We start from the raw sequence: 21,437 nt of genomic DNA, 5'->3' as shown, positions 1-21,437 counted from the left end.
CTGCCTGCTCTTCTGAGTATTTCCAGCATTTTGATTTTATTTCAGACTTTCAGCATCTGCATTTTTTTTTGTTACTATTAATATGATGGGTAGCAACATTGAAATGGGTAATAGGCTAGAGCTGAGCAGAGGACATGCATCCATCAGAAACAAGATCTTCACATGTCCCAGTCAAGCTGGGCTAGGATTTGCATCGTTCCTATGCAACCTTCCTACGACTTCAAAGTGGTTGGGTTCCATCTTTCATTAACCATTTAAAGGCCCTATCTAACTGGTTCTCAACTGCCATGCAATTTCGTTCTTATTGCAAGTTGTACTAAAATTTCACCCTGAAATAAGTAATAAATCAGAGCCATCAGATTAATGATTACCACATTATCAATAATTTTTATTCTTTTCTGCAAAGTTAGGTTTTCTTTCATGTGAACATCTTTTCTTTGGGTTCCAAGGATCAACGTTCTCTATGTTCTGCATTTTAACTTCTCTATTAGCCTCTGTTCCCAGCAATTAATTTGATGGTTACAGGATTTCAGCTTGCTTTCACGTTCCTATAGAGAGTTTTTGGTCTGAAAGATTATCCCAGGTTGACCACATCGGTTCTCGACCTGCTGACTTGAATCTCGAGGTGATTTAAGGTCTTCCAAGTGACTTGTCCATTTTTCACCCCAGCAGAAAACTGCTCGCTCAATCTGATACTGACAGTGCTGTATTGGTTGGATTCTGATTTTGAGCCATGCTCGATATGTTGTGTCGGCTCGGAAAAGAGCGAAGCAGTTTTCCCAGGTAGATCTCCTAGCAATTAGTGTCTCAATTATGTTATTAGAGATTGAAGTCTACACCACCAGTTATTCTGGAGGACCAGACTCTATTGTTCCAAAGCTTTGAAGAGACTTGCTGCTCCAGGAGTTTTGAAACTCCCTGTACTTGAGAGGCATGGGGTTGTGCTCTTGCTTTCTCCTAACCTTGCCGTAGTTGCTGACGAGATATTGCTAACGAATAGACATTTTTATGGCTTGCAGAGAGCCGCTGTGTCAGGTGAAGGTGGGACAGCAGGAAACACAAGAAATGACGGCAAATGTGCAAAAAGTAATCAGTTTGGAAAAGGTGGTGAAAATAAACCTACCTACCAAAACCTCAGTGGCAACATTTGTATTAACCCACAGGGATCCAAGAGGAGCTGTGGAGCATGCCAAGGACATAATCTCTGATTTGCTGTGTAATCGGATCGACACCTCGCAGCTTGTGATTACGAAGGAGCTCACACGGACGGCCGATGAGTATGCAGGGAAGCAGGCCCATGTGGAGCTGGCAGAAAGGTAGAAAGTATGTTTATTTCCAACTCTTTCTCTGCCCCTCAAGTTCCCTTGCGGCTGTTTAGTGTTGCTGGGATCTGGTTTCATGCACACTGGCAGCCCTCCAGAAACTTACTCAAATGTTATTATTCATGCATGAGGTTATAAGGTAAGTGCAAGCAGGTTATTGAGAAACACAGCCAAATCCAGTTGTGTTCACTCCTGACGAGCACAAGCACATCCAGCAAGGATTGTTGAATAATAAGCGGTACAGATCTGCTTTCTATTATCTCTTTTTGTTAGGGATGGTGAAGTTTTAAGGCTGTGCCCCAGATGAGATCAGGTAACTTAGCACTGACTGATTGAAGTTAGGACCTCTTTGGTGCTGAACAAGTGTTGATCAGCCAAAGGTCAATGGTGCCATTGCATCAAAAGCTCTTGGATTCAAATCCCATTACAGGAACTTAAACACATAATACTGAGACTATTGCACTGTTGTGCCTTTATGATGATATATTAAATTGAAGTCTTGTCTGCTACCCTATGTTGACTTGAAAGATCCTGTGGCACTGTTTGGAAAGAAGTGAGGGAGTTTTCTGTGGTATACCGGTCAATGCTTATCATTTAATAAAACTTAAGATTGTAAATGATCTCTGTTTCCACATTTCTAATTCTGGTACCTTGCTGTGTGCAAATTGGAAATTGATCTTTCTGCAATTACAGCAGTGAGTTAAACATCAAAAATTAAGGTGCTCTGCATTAAAGCTACTTTATAAGTTCTTTTTTGTAATCTCAAGAAGCAATGGGACTTCCCAATGATCCCCCAAAAAACCCTTTGCACGTGGATAAATTTCAAAACCTCAGTTAAGAGTATGTTACCATTTCAGATTTCCCTGTACAAATAGGAACTCATCTGTCAATTCCTCAAGTCATAATAGTAATGGGAATTTCTATGAAGGGAGTCCATTAAGAGAAATTGTGATGAATTAATTGAGAGACAGATAAATGCTTCACATTGAGACGCTGTTAGCTTTAGATGTAGTGTCAAATTATTGAAGTAATTTTTCAATCGGATACAAACAGATTTTGTCAGTGCCACAATACAGAGCAGGAATATTGCATTTGGAAACGCATTTTATTTTGTTTCCAGCAAGTTGCCAGAATCGTTGACCTGTATCTTGCAGGAAATGCAGAAATAGCAACTTGAGGCTAGGTCACAACAGCTGCAAGACCAGAAGCCGTTGCGCAAAAATAAAAAAAAGTTGCTTTGAGATAAAATTGCTCAGATTTCCTGTGACTAAAACAACCTTTTTTTTGATATTAACAGTAGAATGGGAGAAGAGTCACTCACATCTCAAGTCTGCAACGAAGTGTATTTAAACAAAGATTTACATTTGTGTAGCATTATCTTCTATATCTCCAAACCATCTCAAAGTGTTGCGCACACAATATCTAACATTCCTGACGATATACATTTTAAAATTGTCAGTGTTGTAGTGTCAAAATTCTGCTACACTATTAGGGGATTGCATGTATTCTGGACAGAATGTGAATGTTGCAATGCACAACTTGTGTGGATTGCAAGCATGATAGACTAGAGCACTTTACCTGTTCATCATAATTTACATATTCATAGAACATAGAACAGTTCAGCACAGGAACAGGCTCTTTGGCCCATGATGTTGTGCTGAACTAATTAAACTAGTAATTAAGTGCCTAACTAACCTAATCCCTTCTGACTACACAGTGTTCATATCCCTCCATTCTCTGCAAATTCATGTGCTTATCGAAGAGTCTCTAAAATGCCCCTATCATATTTGCTTCCACCACCCCTGGCAGTGCATTCCAGGCACCCACCACTCTGTTGTTTTTAAAAAAAAATTTTGCCCCGCATACCACCTTTGAACTTACCCCTCTCACCTTCCTCACACCCTCTAGTATTAGATATTTCAATGCTGGGGAAAGAATACGGGCTATCTATCTATCCCTCTCATAATCTTTTAAGTTTCTATCAGGTGTCCATAGAAAACAACCCAAGTTTGTCCAACCACTCCTTATAGCATCTGCCTTCTAATCCAGGCAGCAACCTGGTGAACAACTTCTGCACTCTCTCCAAAGCCGCCTTCATAGGGAAGATGGAGAAAGGACAAGAATTGGGATTTACAAGACAGGCAGTTCTGTCTTGATGATCCAATGTAATTTGCAAGTTGGGTGAGTGGGCATATGTATGGCAGATGCAGTTTAATGTGGTATAACTGCAAAGTTATGCACTTTGATTCAAAAAATAACAAAGCCAATATATCTGAATAATGATAGTTTGGGAAAAGGAGAGGTAAAATGAGATCAGGGTGTTGAGGTACACCAGCTGCTGAAAGCAACCTTCAGTTGACACAGACATTAGGAAGGCAAGTGCTATGTTGATCTTCCTTGTAAGAGAATTTGAGTACAGGAGCAAGGAAGTCCTTCGGCCCAACTCATCCATGCCGACCAAGTTGCCTACCTGAGCTAGTCCCATTTGCCTGCATTTGGCCCATATCCCTCTAAACTTTTTCTGTCCAAGTACCTGTCAAAATGTCTTTTAAATGTTGTAATTGTACCCACCTCTACAGCTTCGTCTGGCATTTTGTTCCACATACCCACTATCTTCCCACCACTGATGTTAGGCTCGCTGGCCTATAGTTCCCTGGCTTGTCCTTGCAGCCCTTCCTTAAAAGACACAACATTAGCCACCCTTCAGTGTTGCAGTATGCCACCGTGGCTAACAATGATACAAATAAGTCTGCCAGGACCCCAGCAATTTCTTCCCTACATTCTTCCCACAATACTCTAGGATGCACTTGGTCAGGCCTGGGGGATTTATCCACCTTTGTATGCTTTAAGACTGCAGCATCTTTGAATAGCACCCCATCTGGAGTTTGGTGTGCAGTTTTGGTCTCCTTATCTGAGGAAAGGATGTTCTTGCCATGAGGGGAATGCAGCAAAGGTTCACTAGACTGATTCCTGGGACGGCAGGACTAGTGAATGAGTGGATACTGCGTGGATGGGGCTTGCACTCACTGGAGTTTAGAAGAATAAGAGGGAATCTCATGGAAAGGATGTTCCTGGTGGCTGGGGAGTCCAGATCCAGGGGATGCACCCTCAGGATACGGCCAATTAGATCCAAAATTGGGAGAAATTACTTCACCTAGAGGGTGGAATTCTCTACCACAAGACACTACAGGCCAAATCATACAATGTGTTTAAGAAGTGGGTAGGCATGTTTCTTGATGCCAAAGGGATCAAAGAATATGGGGTAAAAGTGGGAATGAGGTACTGAAGTCAAAGATCAGCCTAAGTAGTGTGAATGGTGTAGCAAGGCCAAACGGCATACTCCTATTTCTGTCTTTATAAATGTTCTACATTGTGTACCAGATTTATTTTTTTATAAAATTAGCCTGTCCCAACCCAAATGTTCAAAAAGAGTCGTGTTGCATTTTTCACGTTAACTAGTGGTGCTGTGCCACTGTTGTTAAGAGAGGTACATACATCCCCCCACACACACCCAAGGATAGATTGGGCTCTTGAATGCATTTGGTCGAACATATTGGTCTAAAGTCAGATTAAAAAGGGGTGCAGAGGTTACGCTTAGTTAACAGACTGGCCCATTCTCCCCGCCTTCACTGTAAGGCATATGTCTGATGCAGGTGTTCGGGCAGTGATATCTTATTTTAGAATTAATCAGACCCACGTAAAGGATTGTGGGACTTTCCTTTGCACAGTTGTGGCTTCTTTGTGGGTAGTGGGTAATCTTTGTAATCAAGACCTGTCTATTTTTAGTCCATTGGCGACGTTTAGATTTTTTTCTATTCTATTGTACTCACATAATCACAAGGTGTTTTTTTCATATTCATCTTAAGCAAGATTCCTTTTGGTATGATTGCTTGTGTAATAGGTTATGGCAGCATATACTTGAAGGAGGCGTCATAATCTTGCTAGAATAGTGGTTTTGCTCTTTGTTTCAATATAATGCCACCTTTCCTGAAAATTCTGCCTTTTGCCAGGTGGTGGTTCATGGTCAGCTTGCAACATGACACTCATGCATGTGCGTGTGTCTGTGTGTACATTCGAGAGTATTTAACAGTGGTCGGCATCTTAAGTTAATCCTATCCCCTCTTGTTCTCCCTTCCATGTGTAAATTTCATCAATTATTAGAGATGCAAGGTGAAAAATGAATCTCCCTCCTGCTCACGATCGAAACATCGTGATCCCTGTTGGGGCAAATCTTCCTGGCACTCACTGTCAACTGACACACAGTGACTAGCAACTTGTGGATTACTGAAAAATTTGTACCATTGTGAGTTGCTAAAATCAAAGAGGGTTTGGACTAAGTTTTAAGGGGAAACATCTGATTATTTTTAACAGAAGTATTTCAAATTGCAAAATTAAAATTAATTCCATTATCTACTAGATGAGCCCTGCAGACCAGAAAGTCTTTGGTTTGATTCCTGTGGAAATGTATTACAACACGGTTTCAAGTTTCAGAAGGCAAGAGAAGCAAAGTTTAGAAATACTCATTTCCAGAGTTTAAGCTCCCCACTAACAGTAGTTGGTAGAGGTCAGTTCGTCAACTTGGTTCCATTGCAAAAGAAAAACATTGCTGGAGGAACTCAGCAGGTCAGGTAGCATCTGTGGAGGCAAAGAGATGGTTGACGACATTTCAGGTTGAGACCGTATTGCAGGGTTTCAACCTGAAACACCCACCATCCCTTCTTCCTCCTCCCCCCACCCCCCCACAGATGCTGCTTGACCTGCTGAGTTCCTCCAGCAGTTTGTTTCTTGTTCCAGATTCCAGCATCTGCAGTCTCCGGTGTCTCCAACTTGGCTCCATTGGTTGCCCTAACAGGAGAAACTGAATCTAATGCTCCAGTTCAATCCTGAATAAGTGATGCATTAGGTGAGATGCTTTCCTCTGGGTGCACCATTAAATTGAATTCAATAAGAATGTTAAGGATCTCTCTATAGTATTCACAGTTCTGAATTTACTTGCTCAACCTTAGTGTTTGTGAGATCTTGCTGCTTTAGAATTGTACTGAGCCTGTTGACCCAAAGAGAAATAAAGTTACTGTTACTGAGAACTAGTTAACTAGTTTGGAAACATTTGTTTTGCCAACTGAAGAGGTGCAATATAAATGCAAAAAATTTAATACAAAGGAGGAGAAAAGAGCATTTACTCCAAATATGTTTGGGAATTCTCAGTTTTATGGAATTTTGCATTGCATTTATAAATTCTGACTTGGTGTCAGGATGAGGGAGGAGTTGGCTAGCGTAGACTGGAAACAAAGGCTATATGGTGGGACAGTTGAGGAACAGTGGAAGACTTTCAAAGAGATTTTTCACGGTGCTTAACAAATATATATTCCAGTTAAAAGGAAGGACAGTAAGGGTGGGGAGAGCCAGCCTTGGATAACTAAGGAAATAAAAGAAGGCATCAAGCTGAAAGCTCATGCATACAAAGTCACCAAAAGTAGTGGGAAACTGAAAGATTGGGAAAACTTTTAAAAAAAAAAGCAACAAAGAACCACTAAGCAAGCAATAAGGAAAGGGGGGATAGATTATGAAAGTAAACTAGCACAAAATATAAAAACAGATAGGAAAAGATTTTATAATTATATAAAGCAGAAAAGGGTGGCTAAAGTGAATGTAGGTCCCTTGGAAGATGAGAAGGGAGAATTAATATTGGATAATATGGAAATGGCCGAGGCCTTGAATGACTATTTTGTGTTGGTCTTCACAGTGGAGGACACGTCTAACATGCCAAAGAGAGCTGTTATGGATGTGACGGGGGGGTGAGGACCTCCATACGATCACTGTCGCTAAAGAGGTAGTGATGAGCAAACTAATGGGTCTAAAGTAGACAAGTCCCTTGGTCCTGATGGGATGCATCCCAGGGTATTGAAAGAAATGGTGGAAGTTATAGTAGAGGCGTTTGTGATAATTTACCAAAATTCTCTGGACTCTGGGCAGGTCCCGGCAGATTGGAAGACAGCGAATGTCACGCCATTGTTTAAAAAAGGATGTAGGCAAAAGGCAGGTAACTATAGGCCAGTTAGCTGGGAAAATGAAGCTATCATTAAGGAAGAAATAGCGAGAGATCTGTGTAGAAGTGGTTCCATCAGGCAGACACAGCATGAATTAAGGAAGGGCAGGTCCTGTTTGACAAACTTACTGGAGTTCTTTGAGGATATAATGAGCACAGTGGATAGAGAGTAACAGGTGAACATTGTGTACTTGGATTTCCAGAAGGTGTTCAATAAGGTGCCGTATAAAAGACTTATCCATAAGATAAGGATGCATGGAGTTGGGAGTAATGTTTTAACATGGATAGAAGATTGGTTAAGCAATACAAGGCAGAGAGTTGGGATAAATGGGTGTTTCTCTGTGGGTGTCTGATGGGTGTCAATCAGTGGTGAGCGGGGTGCTGCAGGGGTCGGTGTTGGGCCCGCAACTGTTCACAATATACATTAACAATTTGGAAAAGGGGACCGAGTGTAGCGTATCTAAGCTTGGTGATGACACTGAGTGGAAAAGCAAATTGTGCAGAGGATAGGTTGAGCGAGCTAGGGCTTTTCTCTTTGGAGAGAAGGAGGATGAGAGGTGACTTGATAGAGGTGTACAAGATGATAAGAGGCATAGATCGAGTGGACAGTCAGAGACTTTTTCCCAGTGCGACAATGGCTAACACGAGGGGACATAATTTTAAGGTGATTGGAGGAAGGTATAAGGGGGATGTCAGGGGTAAGTTTTTTTACACGAGAGTGGTGGGTGCGTGGAACGCACTGCCGGCAGAGGTTGTGGGGGCAGATACAGTTGGGACATTTTTAGAGACTCTTAGACACATGAATGTAGGAAAATAGGGGGCTATGTGGGAGGGAAGGGTTAGCTAGATCTTAAAGCAGGATAAAATGTCGGCACAACATTGTGGGCTGAAGGGCCTGTACCGTGCTGTAGTGTTCTATGTTCCATGTTCTATGATGCAGAGAGTCTGCAGAGAGATATAGATAGGTTAAGTGAGTAGGCAAGGGTCTGGCTGATGGAGTACAATGTTGGTAAATGTGAGGTAATCCACTTTGGAAGGAAAAAAAGATCAGATTATTATTTAAATGGTGAACATTTGCAGCATGCTGTTGTGCAGAGGGACTTGGGAGCACTTGTGCATGAATCTTAAAAGGTTAGTTTGCAGGTGCAACAGGTTATCAAGAAGGCAAATGGAATGTTGGCCTTCATTGATAGAGGGATTGAATTTAAGAGCAGGGAGGTTATGCTGCAACTGTACAGGGTACTGGTGAGGCTGCATCTGGAGTACTGCGTGCAGTTCTGGTCTCCTTACTTGACGGATATCCTGGCTTTGGAGGCGGCGTAAAGGAGGTTCACCAGATTGATTCTGGAGATGAGTGGGTTAGCCTATGAGGAGAGATTGAGTCGCCTGGGACTATACTCACTGGAATTAGAAGAATGGGAGGGATAGATAAGATCGAGGCAGGAAGGTTGTTTCCGCTGGTAGGTGAGACCAGAACAAGGGGACGTAGCCTCAAGATTAGGGGGAATAGATTTAGGATGGAGATGAGGAGAAACTGCTTTTCCCAGAGAGTAGTGAATCTGTGGAATTCTCTGTCCAGGGAAACAGTAGAGGCTACCTCATTAAATATATTTAAGACACAGTTAGATAGATTTTTGCATTGTAGGGGAATTAAGGGTTATGGGGAAAAGGCAGGTAGGTGGATCTGAGTCCACGGCCAGATCAGCCATGATCTTATTGAATGGTGGAGCAGGCTCGACGGGCCAGATGGCTTCCCCCTGCTCCTATTTCTTATGTTCTTGTGTGTAAGCATCAACAGGAGTTGTATTGCAAATTACTGCATCTGATTTGAGTCCTGTACCCTAATAACCAGGGAACTGCTGCTCACAGTCAGAAGTCCAGTGTTGCCTTCAGAAACACAATCTGATGCTGACATACTTCAGGCCCACAGATATAAATGGTTAAGGGTGTGACATGCTTCAGTGTCACCAGATTTGAATTATTGAGGGTGGAGTGATGTTTTAGCTATAGAGGAAATAGTATTTGGTTTCCATTCATCTTTGCAGCATCTGGACAGTAAAGACACCCAAGTTAGACTATTGTTTATTGACCACAGCTCCACCTTCAAAACTAAAATTCCAAGAAAACTCATCTCCAAACTCTAGAGACCTGGGACTCAACACCGCCCTTTGCAACTGGATTCTTGACTTCCTGACTAATAGATTGCAATCAGTAATGATAGGCAGCAACACCTCTGCCACGATTATTCTAAACACTGGTGCCCCACAAGGCTGCGTCCTCAGCCCTTTACTATACTCCTGATACACTCACGACTGTGTGGCCAGAATCTGCTCTAACTCCATCTACAAGTTTGCAGATGACACCACAGTAATGGGCCAAATCTCAATGATGATGAGTCAGAGTACAGGAAGGAGAAAGAGAGCTTAGTGACATGGTGTCATGACAACAACCTTTCCCTCAACATCAGCAAAACAAAAGAGCTGGTCATTGACTTCAGGAAAGGGGGCGGTGTACATGCACCTGTCTACATCAATGTGCTGAGGTCGAGAAGGTTGAGAGCTTTAAGTGAACATCACCAATAGCTTGTCCTGATCCAACCAAATAGACACCATGGCCAAGAAAGCTCACCAGCATCTCAACTTCCTCAGGAGGCTAAAGAAATTTGGCATGTCCCTTTGACCCTCACCAATTTTTTTTAGATACACCATAGAAAGCATCCTATCTAGATGCATCATGGGTTAGTATGGCAACTGCTCTGTCTGAGACTGCAAAAAACTGCAGAGAGTTGTAGACACAGTCTAGCATGTCACAGAATCCAGTCTCCCCTCCTTGGACTCTGCCTATACTTCCCATTGACTCAGTAAAGCAGCCAGCATAATCAAAGACCCCACCCACCCCGGACATTCTCTTCTTCCTCTTCCCCCCCCCCCCCCACCCCCCCCATTGGGCAGAAGATACAAAAAGATACAAAAGCCTGAAAGCACGTTCCATCAGGCTCGAGGACGGCTTCTATCCCACTGTTATAAGACTATTTAACGGTCCTCTAGTACAATAAGATAGACTCTTGCCCTCACAATCTACCTTGTCATGGCCTTGAACCTTATTGTCTGCCTGCACTGCACTTTCTCTGTAACTTTATTCTGCATTCTGTTGTTGTTTTCCCTTGTACTACCTCAGTGTACTGATGTGATGAAATGATCCGTATGGATGGCATGCAGAACAAAGTTTTTCACTGTAGCTCAGTACATGTGACAATAATAAACCAATTTACCAATTACTGAGCTGAAGTGCTAATCCTGATTTATTAAGATACAGAGCTACCTTTAAACTCAGTTCTTTTTCTACTCTGTTTTGCAATGCCTCGCTAGCTGTGCTGGCGATTATCATATTCAAGTAATTAGTTTGTAATTACCTCACATACTATGTCAAGCCCAAGACTTGCTGTTACACAAAGACATTCTTGCAAGACTTTCGTCAATTTGGTAAGCATGCTTTACAAAAATAACTTGTTTTCACAATTTTAAGTTTTCAGCATCGTGGAATGACAGATGGGCTCAACTATCAGTCATTCCTGGGAACCCAAGGGAGTACACTGAGGATTATGATTAGCACAAAAGATGATTGTGCTTGTTGGAGTACAATTATCTGATCTCCAGGACATGGCTGCAGGAGTACTGGTGTCCCAGGCTCAATCACCTTCAGTTCCATCATCGGGGGCCTTCCTCCTTTCAATAGGGCAGAGGTGGGGGAAGTTATTTGATTGGGTAGCGTTCATTTCCATTCATAATCTTCAAGGTCAGGAAGCAGTCCATGCCTACCTTCAACAAGATCTAGCTGGCATTTATCATTGGGGTGATAAATGCCAGGTATTATTCACATACAAGAGCTTTTAAGAAAATAGAAGCGGGGTAGGCCATTCACCTCTGCTCCGCCATGCAATATGATCTTAACTAATCTACCCAAGCCTCAACTCCTCGTCCTCGTGCTAGATTCCCATAGCCCTCAATCCTCTATTCTTTCAAAAATTTATATACCTCCACAACTTCTGGGGAGAACGTCACCACCCCCCCTCCCCACCCCCGCAAGAAGAAATTTCTATGTAATTGTATTTTAAATGACCAGCCCCTTACCTTGAAGCTATGTCTCCTCATTCAAAATTCTCCCACTAGTGAAATCATCTCAACATCTATCCTGTCATGTTCCCTTGGGATCTTATGTTTCAATAAGATCACTCCTTGTTCTTCTTAACTCCAAAAAAAAAATACAGACCCAACCTTTTGGCCTTTCTTGATAGGACAAACCTTTCATCCCAGGAATAGCTTGATGAATCTCTTTTGGATTGCTTCCACTGCTACCATACCTTGGGTAAGGGGACCAAAACTGCATGGTCATCCAGGTGTGGCCTCACTCCTACCCTTAATAATTGTACCAAAACTACCCTGCTTCTAAACTCCAGCCCCTTTGTGCCAGGCAGTGACCATTTCCCAAAAGAAAGTATCTAATCACCTTCTAACATTCAACACCATTTTGTTGTTGAGTATGCCACCATCGACACCTGAAGTTCATCATTGCCCAGAAACTTAACTGGGCTAGTCAGATAAATAATATGTCAACAAAAGCAAGGTCACCAGTTGGGTATTCTGCAGTGACTGACACATCTCCTGACTCCACAAACACATTCCACCACTTTCAAAGAACTGTGCCTTGGAATAGTGCACACTTGGATAGCTGCAACCCTACTGATGTTCAAAATACTCAACACCATCCAAGACAAAGCGGATCCTCGACCATCATCCACCAGTGGACGATGCCTGCACTTTACAGCATCTACAAAACGCATTGTACAAGTCATCAAAGTGTTTATTTCCCACTGGTAATTCCCATGCTAATGACTGGTACCTAAAAGGATTTGGGATGGTCACAATCTCCAAGCTCTTCTCTAGAAATCCCCATCTAACGTCACTGTGGAATTGCCTTCACCACAAGGACTGCGGCAGTTCAAGAAGGCAGCTGATCACTATTGGGGTTGAGTTATGAATCCTGTCCTTGTCAGCATCCTAAAAAAGCTCTCACCATACTCAGGATGTTGGGGAGGGGGTGGGGGGTGGTGTCAGTATCAGGACCACTGGAGTTAATTAGAGAGTGTTGGTTAAGAAATTTGAATGATTTGATTGGAATTAACCTTAAAATGTTAATCGGCCATTTTTACTGAATGTTTTGTTCCATTTCTTGTTCTTGGCATGTAGGATGCGAAAGCGAGATGCAGGGAGTGCACCCAATCTTGGCGATCGGGTTCCCTACGTGATTATCAGTGCTGCAAAAGGTGTGGCAGCCTACATGAAGTCTGAGGTAGGGACGTTTTCAGTTTGCTTTTAACTTTCTCCTGGTGTAAGCTGTCATGCAACTTCAAAAGCCCATTATAGTTGCTCTGAAATCTGATCTCAGCGAGCTTGCCCCTTGCAACACTACTGCATGCATACTGTTAGGGAATCCAGGATTTTAACCCAGTGACAGTAAAAACAAAAATGTATTTATCCATCACTTTTCATAACTGCTGGGCATCCCACAACACTTGAAAAGAAAATCTTTAAAAAACTGCAGATGCTGGAAATCTGAAATTAAAACAAAATTTTGGAAATACATAAGGTAAGTTGTAGGAGAAACAGTTAACGTTTCAGGGCCAAGACCCTTGGTCAGAACTGGGAAAGAGATAATAAAGGTTGTTTTAAGTTGCAGAGGTGGTGAGAGGGATGGATAGGACAAAATATCTGTGAAAGAATGTGGCCAGGTCACATGCTCACAGGATCAGATCTTAAAGCTCACTGTTGTGTGAAATAGTAAGTTTTAAGATCTTTGGCCTTTGGCCCAACTGGTCCATGCTGACCAAGATGTCTAGTGCCATTTGTGTTTGGTTCATGTCTCTCTAAAGCTTTCCTCTCCATGTACCTGTCCAACTGTCTTTTATTATAGTACCTGCCTCAACCACTTCCTTTGGCAGCACCACCCTTTGCGTGAAGAGGTTACCCTTTTCAATCTTTCAAGAGGGTCCCTTTTCAATCTTTCCCCTCTCCCTTATTTTTGATTCCCTTTCCCTGGGAAAAAGATTGTGTGCATTCACCCTATCCATGCCTCTCAAGATTTTATACACCTCTGTAAGGTCACTCAGTCTCCTACGCTCCAGTGAATGAAGTTTTGGACCTGCACAACCTCTCCCTATAACTCATGCTCTCAAGTCCTGGCAACATCCTTGTAAATCTTCTTTGCACTCTTTCCAGCTTAGTGAAGTCTTTCCGCTTACAGGGTAAGCAAAACTGTACATACTGTGCCAGTGAATGGCATATGGCAAGCTCCCATAGATAATAATAAGCTCCTTTGTTTCCACTGGTTTTCAATAGCAATAGAACGAGGATGTGTGTGTGAGTCAGGAAACTGATGAAAACAAGGATGGCAGGAGATCCTCCAACAGTAAGGTGTAAGGTTTAGGATGTTCGGAGGTTGTAGAAAGCAACAAATAAAATGGAAGTCTTTTTCTCCCGTTACTGAGTTAAAATCATGGAGTCCCTAACATTATAATGCAGTGAGGGTGCAAGGGGTTAGATGATGCTGCTGAAGTAATTTTGCATTATTACTGCGTATTCTGCAGCTGGTGAACATTGCAACACAGTGTGCCACAAGGTGGGAGAATAGATACAGGATTCGGTACCAAGGGTGCCTTTTACCAAACTTATTGTATACTGGTTGACTTCCATCTAGATTTATCCAGATGAATGATGACTACTCCATTTCACTGCTGACTTGAGCTTTGCATGTTATTCAGTTAGCATAAAGCATGTTTCCTCATTTCCATTTATGATCCTACCCCTTTCAGGTGTTTAGGAATTCTTCAAATCCAATAAAAATGCTTCTGTGAAATGATAGATGGAAAAGCCATATTAAATGTATATCAGCAGAACTTTTTAACTTCTAGCATATGTTTTATTTTCCTTTCCCATACAACTCGTTCTCCTAAAGTTGCTAAGTTATGTTAGGGTTCCATAGGTACCAACTGTTGTCTCGTAACTAACTTGTGTCTGAACCTCCACAGTGAGTGTTTGACCATAGAGGGCATCAGAGAATACTTGACACAGTTTGTATCCAAGTAAAATAAGCAGAAATTGATGGATAATACGTTGGTACCCAAGATCAATTTCTGCTTCCTGCCACACAGATGCTGCATTGAGCCAATAGCAGACCCCTTTCCAATAGACAGAAGCCTGGTATAAGTTGCTCAGTACTGCTCTTTGCAGGTTCTACAATCCTGATCAAATTAGGAATTCAGAAAGACTGTCAACAATCCAAATGTGTATTCCGAAACTTCTTTGCTCCCCCATTTATCCTGACTTACCTGCATTCTCCAAAAGACTTTGTGGCATTTAGGGTGAGAGCTAGAGAATTTGAAGTTAATGACTGTGTCTTGTGAGTGTTTTCGGGAATCCTCCATTTGTGGTACCAGCCATGTAGTGCTTGGGGAAGTGAGCCTTTCAACATTTGTTCTCCTTTTTCAGTTTTGTGAAAGTATTTCCTTATTTTGTGAACATGTCTAATTGATCTCTCAACTTCCTCGGCTCAGAGAGAAAGTTCAGTGGTTTTGATGCCTCTGTTGTATCAGGTGTTATGTTTTCTGTCTTACAGTAGTGTGGCATTGGGGGATACCCACATCGTAAAGCACAGTAAAACAAAAGTTCTGCATCCACAGAGCAGGCCAAGAGGAACTGTTCTTTATTATCTGCAGCAGCTAGCTATTCACACTAATACCAATTTTTTTTTTTAAATCCCTATTTTGATTTACTTCCCTTTCTTTGAGGTGTTTTTAATGGGAATAAATAAGGAGAAATTGGTTTTGGAGGTGGGCTGAGAGGAGGTGGTGATTGATAACCACATGGTATAGATTTAAGGTAATGTATCCTCTGGTACTTCTGCCAATTATAAATTTTTTTTTAAAGGTAAGATGTAATGGAATGCATTTTTAATAAAAATGATAGAAGCAGATTTAGTTATAGCTCTGAAAAAGGGAATCGGATAACAAATTTAAATGTGGGGCTAAGAGAAAAGAATGGGGCAGTGGGACTAATTGAATAACTCTTTTGAAGGGCTGCCGCAGTATAATGGGACGAATGGCATCTTCTGTTTAGTCTGATTATGTTTTTGTTTTATTTTCATGTACTCCCAGCTCGTATATGCAAAGTAATCTCACTTTATTCTCTACTATCACGCCCCAGTCTCACTTCCTAAAATGGTCATTCTGTAGCACCTACATGAGCCTGCCAGTCAAAAGTTGTGTACTGGTTCTATATCTGTAATAGCTAGATCGAGACCACACAAACCCTTAATTTGTTTCGTGTAGGGCTTTAACAGCTCACATATGGGTGTGTATTGAAAACATCTCATGAAGAGTTTGTGCAGAAGTATCACAGATGACTGTGGTGCCACTTTGATGCAAGATGAAAGTGAAGTGGACTTCCAGCTTTTTAATGTTGCCAAGAAGCATCAATTTAAAAAAAAACTTTTCTAGTGGGGGGGAATAAAGGTGGCCGTTATTAATTCAGACACGAGAGACCGCAGATGCTGGAATCTGGAGCAACACACAAAGTGCTGAAGGAACTCAGCTGGTCAGGCAGCATCTATGGATGGAAATGGACAGTGAACGTATCGGGTCTCAACTGTCCATTTCCCTCCATAGATGCTGCCTGAACAGCTAAGTTCCTCCAGCACTTTGTGTGTTGCATCATTGTTAATTCAGTTGATTATAAAACTAGAACAAATGGCTATCCAGAAGCCAGAGTACAGAGAGATCAAAAGCCTTTAGTTTCAGCATCAGTTCTGCAGAGTTACCGTTATTTGGGCAGCAGTTTTCCCATGTGGCAGTGGCTGGTGGTTTGGGCAAGGTGTACAAGGATCTTCTTTCTAGTCCAGATGCAGGGTTTTGACCCAAAATGTCAACAATTCCTTGCCCTCTTTTCGTTACTACCATCAGGGAGGAGGTGCAGGAGCTTGAAGATCCGCACTCAGTGATTCAGGAAAGTTTCTTCCCCTCTGTCATCAGATTTTTGAATGGTCTATGAACACGACCTCATTATTCCTTTCTTTTTGCACCATTTATTTTGTAATTTATTGTAATTTTATGTCTTTGCACTGTACTGCTGCTGCAAAACAACAAATTTCACATCATATAAGACTGATAATAAACCTGATTCTGATTTCCACCACCACCACGCCCCCCACCCACCCACCCACACACAAAACAGGTGCTACTCAACCTCCTGAGTTCCTCCAGCAATTGTTTGTTGCTCTGGATTCCAGTATCTGCAGTCTCTTGTGTCTCCTCTTTCTAATTGTTTTCTGTAAAATGTGCATGTTAGGGGAGTGAGGGTCACTCGATATGGTGCCTCTTCTGTTGAATAGACTCCTGACCTTCATGGATACATTGGTCAAAACTAGGTCCCCAGCTAGAGCTGCTGACATGTGGAGAGGAGAAAATTGGTGGTGTAGAATCCCTCCACTATTCAATGAGCTTGTCGCTGATCTCTGACCTTGTCTGAATCACTCGCCTTTGCCCCACGATAGTGTCTCTGTCTCTGAACAAAAGTCTCAAGTTCCAGTTTAAAATGAACATCTGATCCAACAACAGTTCTCATCTGTGGAAGAGAATTCCAGATTTCTACTCAGTCGAAGTGTTTCCTTCCAAAACTCACATTCCTTACATTTTTCTTCCGTATATCTGTTTCCTTTAATATCGTGTACAAAACTTAGCAGAGGCTCCTTGAGTAAGCACCCTCAAGTATAGCTTTATTTTGAAAACCCTCCCTACGCCAGGACATTGGCCGTTTTCACTGTTTCTGCACTGACTAGACATGCGAGCCCAGACTCCAGTACAAACCAATGGATAATACTTCCTCTCCTGTGGGACAATCTCATCAGTTCAACAGTTGGATTCTTTTATACTTAATTCTTTCTATTATAAAAGTTTTTTTTTTAAATTCATTGAAAGTCCCTTTTTTCTTTTTCTCTTTCTCCCCCTATCTCTAGGATCCAATCTATGTTCTGGAGAACAACATTCCAATTGACACACAGTATTATTTGGAGCAGCAGCTTGCAAAACCGCTCTTGAGAATCTTCGAGCCCATCTTGGGAGAAACCAAAGCAGAGGCTGTGCTTCTGAGTGAGTGTTCCTTAACCAAACTCTGATGCAGTGATCAGCTCTACTGTACCATTATTAGTGCCAATGTGATGCATTTTGGTGTAGAATTACTCAGATTTCAGTGACAAGAGTATCCCATTAGCTGCTAGTAATGAAGCACCAATGTATTTCAACTGCATAGCAAATCTGGCACATGCATTCTTATTGTGATTTGTTATCTCCAGTTGTTAGGTTTCTCTAACTAAATACTTATATATGTGAGCTTCTCTTGTACTTCACTGGTACATTAAGTAAAACAAAAGGAATAGGGATTATGGAATATCATTTAGCGAGAAATCCAATGTTTCCCACTCCTTCCCATCTGAAAAGGAAAATTTATTGACGATGCAAAGTGATTCTTGCTGTGTTTCGTGGCACACAAGATGCATGAGATGGGTGGCTCCCCTTCATGTCTAGGCCCAAACACCAAATGTTAGCAAGCTATTCAACTGGGAGAATCCTGAGCTGGTGTTTCACACTTGGTCGTTGTACAGCGGAAATTTTGGATGCTGGTCAGAAAGGAGAACCATGCTCGTGTTTCGTTTGCAGAGCACTTGGGTACCATTTGGCAGTAATACCTGCAAACGCAAATAATTCAGCACTGAGTAGGTTGTGCCTTAGGCTATCAAACCGCCTAAAGCAAGGAGGTTGGAGAAACGAGACAGGACGGATAGCTGGAGAAATAGATCTGAAGGAATCAGGTTAAAGGCAAAACATTGATAAATTGGGATTTAATTTGAAACAATAGGATTTAATTTGACGCAAATTGGTTGTGATTCCTGTTTTCTTAATCTTTAAAGGCATTAATTTTACCTTTTGCTTTATTGTAGAGGGGGAGCACACAAGATGCAAAACTGTATTGACGTCAAAAGTGGGTGGGCTTATGGCCTTTGCAAAGAAACGAAGCACATGTATAGGATGCAAAGCTGTGTTGAACGATGACGGTAAGGGATCAAAAACTATGATAACTGATTCATAATAACAGCATTGTGAGCTTGGTGTTAAATCTACTTTATATGTGGAACTAGAAGTTTCTTTGTTTTGGGGGATGTTGAATGACACCCAGTGTGAGGGTGCTAAAGATGACGCTGAAGCATTCACAGCTGCTAAATGGGTGACCCATCTCTGCTTCATGTTTGGATCCCCACCATCACAGAAGCCATCTCAGCCAATATGATTCACTTCAAGTGTCATCGAGTCACACAGCACAGAAACAGGCCTTGCAGCCCAACTCATCCATGCTAACTAAGTTGCCTATCTGAGCGAATCCCATTTGGCCCATATTCCTCCTATCCATGTATTCTGTCCAAATGTAAATGTTGTAATCGTACCCACCTCTACAGCTTCCTCTGACACCTAATGAGCTGCAAGATACGCACCACCCTCTGTGAAAAAGTTGCCCCTCTGGTCCCTTTTTAAATCTTTTCCCTCTCACTTTAAACCTATGCCCTCTCGTTTTGGACTCCCTTACCCAGGAACAGAGGGGTGACCTTATAGAGGTTTATAAAATCATGAGGGAAATGGATAATGTAAATGGAAGGTTAGCTACACCCCTCATGATTTTATAAACCTCTATAAGGTCACCCCTCGATCTCCTACACTCCAAGGTAAAAAGTCCTAGACTATCCAGCCTCTCCTTATAACTCAAGCCCTCCAGTCCCAGTAACATCCTTGTAAAATATTTTTTGCACCCTCTCTAGTTTAATGACATCCTTTCAATAGCAGGGTGACCAGAACTGCACACAGTACTCCAAATGATGTTGAGAAATGACTGAGAACACCAGATATAGCAAAGGCAATGGGCCCAGACCATATCTAAACTGTAGTATTGAAGACCTGGGCTGCAGACCTAGTTGTTCCTTTAGACAAATCTGTTCCAGTACAGGCATCTATCCAACAATATGGAAAATTGCCTGAGTAAGTCCTGTTCGCAAAGAGCAAGACAAATCCAATCTGGTTAATTACTACGCAGTAGATCTACTCTGTCATCAGCAAAGTGTTGGAAGCTGTTGTTGATGGTACACCAGGGCCATTTGGCTCCAGACCTTTTGGCTCCAAACATGGACCAAAGTGCTGAATTTTAGGGATAAAAGCAGCCTGGTAAATGAGGTTAAAGTTCTATACCGCGCAAAGAAAGATGGTTTGAGGTCAACATTCATTCCTTCCACTACCCATGCTGCACTGTGTACCTTCTACAAAATGCACTGCAGTTACTTGCCCAAGGTCCCCCAACAGCATCACCTAAACCCACGGTCCCTACCACCAAGACGGATGAGGGGCAACAGCTGCTTGAGTGCACCACCACCCACAGGTTTCCCTCGTACTCCATCCTGACTTACAGTTCCTTTGTCGTCACTGGGTCAAAATCGTGGCGCGCCCTCCCCAACAGCACCGTGGGAGCATCCTCACTCGGAAGATTGCAGTGGTTTGAGTTGATGGCTCACTACTCCTCGAGGACATCTTGGGATGGGCAATAAATGCTGACCTTAGATGTTCAGATCCTGGAAAATAAAATAAAAATAGTGGTTGTTGTCCATATCTGAGGTGCATTGTCAATACACAGCTTTTAGGAAGCTGAAGTAATTTGTTGGTATAAAATGAAGTTTCTTGTCTTTTAGAGAGTACCTCCTCTCAATAAATATACAAAAGCTAAATACACCACAAATGAAATCTGAAATAAAAGCTCAAGATACTAGAAACACACGGTAGGTCATGCAGCATCCATGGAGAATAAAACAGATGATTTTTCAGGTCAATACTTTTTCTTAAGTGGTAAAAGTAAATAGTAGGTTGGCAAAGGAAGGGATGAAGAGCACAATGGAAGGTTTCTAAGTTTGAAAGCAGAAGACATTAATGATTAAAGAGTTGCCACCTCTTTTGCCTTGTACTGCACTAGAGTCATAGAGTCTTATTGCACAGAAACGGGCCCTTCGGCCCAACTCGTCCATACTGACTGTGTTGCCCAGCAAGCTAGTCCCATCTGCCCACGTTTGGCACATAGCCCTCTAAACCTCTCCCATCCATGTACTTACCTGGATGGCTTTTAAATGTTGCTAATTTGCTCGCCTCAACCACTATTTCTGCAGCTCATTCCAAATACGCACCACCCATTGCGTGAAGAAGCTACCTCTGATGTCCTCATCTTCACCATGGACATCCAGTCCCTATATACCTCCATTCCCCATCATGAAGGCCTCACTTGCCCTCTGCTTCTTTCTTGACCAGAGACAGAACCAGTCCCCTTCCACCAACACTCCTCCACCTGGCTGAACTTGTCCTCACTCTAAACAACTTCTCTTTCGATTCTGCTCCCTTTCTGCAGACCAAGAGTGTAGCCATGGACCCCAGCTATGCCTGCCTTTTCGTTGGCTACGTTAAACAGTCTGTTTCAGGTCCACTCTGGCCCCATTCCTCAACTCTTTCTCCGCTATATTGATGACTGTATTGATGCCACCTCTCGCACCCGTATGGAACTCGATATTTTCATAAATTTCGCCACTAATTTTCACCTGGCTCTCCAATTGGACTACCTCTGATACCTCTCTCTCCTTTCTCGATCTCTCCATCTCAGGAGATGCTTTGTCCACCGACATCTACAAACCCACTGCTGCCCACAGCTATCTTGATTACAGATCTTCTCACCCTGTCTCTTACAAGGACGCTATCCCTTTATCTCAATTTCTCCACCTCTGCCGCATCTGCTCCCATGATGAGGCTTTCCACTCCAGGACATCTGAGATGTCCACCTTTTTTTTTTACTAATCATGGCTTCCCCCCTACTGTGGTCGAGGGAGCTTGCACCCACATCTCTGCCATTTCCTGCATCTCTGTGCTCACCGCCCCCCCCCCCCCC

The 21,437-nt window shown here is 42.4% G+C and overlaps 1 protein-coding gene across 2 annotated transcripts in view; it reads left to right on the top strand.

Annotated features, from left to right (window-relative positions):
- The window catches only part of pold1 (polymerase (DNA directed), delta 1, catalytic subunit), a 145,968-nt gene that overhangs the window by 102,816 nt on the left and 21,715 nt on the right, over positions 1–21,437 (top strand). For both annotated transcript variants that reach the window (XM_052043016.1, XM_052043015.1), the window contains exons 21-24: positions 1,164–1,316; positions 12,615–12,717; positions 17,434–17,566; positions 18,415–18,528. In XM_052043016.1, coding sequence (XP_051898976.1) covers positions 1,164–1,316; positions 12,615–12,717; positions 17,434–17,566; positions 18,415–18,528 — 503 coding nt within the window. The remainder of the gene's footprint in view (positions 1–1,163; positions 1,317–12,614; positions 12,718–17,433; positions 17,567–18,414; positions 18,529–21,437) is intronic.

Source organism: Pristis pectinata, chromosome 33 (genome assembly GCF_009764475.1).
Source record: "Pristis pectinata isolate sPriPec2 chromosome 33, sPriPec2.1.pri, whole genome shotgun sequence".
Classification (NCBI taxonomy): Eukaryota; Metazoa; Chordata; class Chondrichthyes; order Rhinopristiformes; family Pristidae; genus Pristis; species Pristis pectinata.
This window is presented reverse-complemented; position numbering and strand designations above follow the sequence as displayed.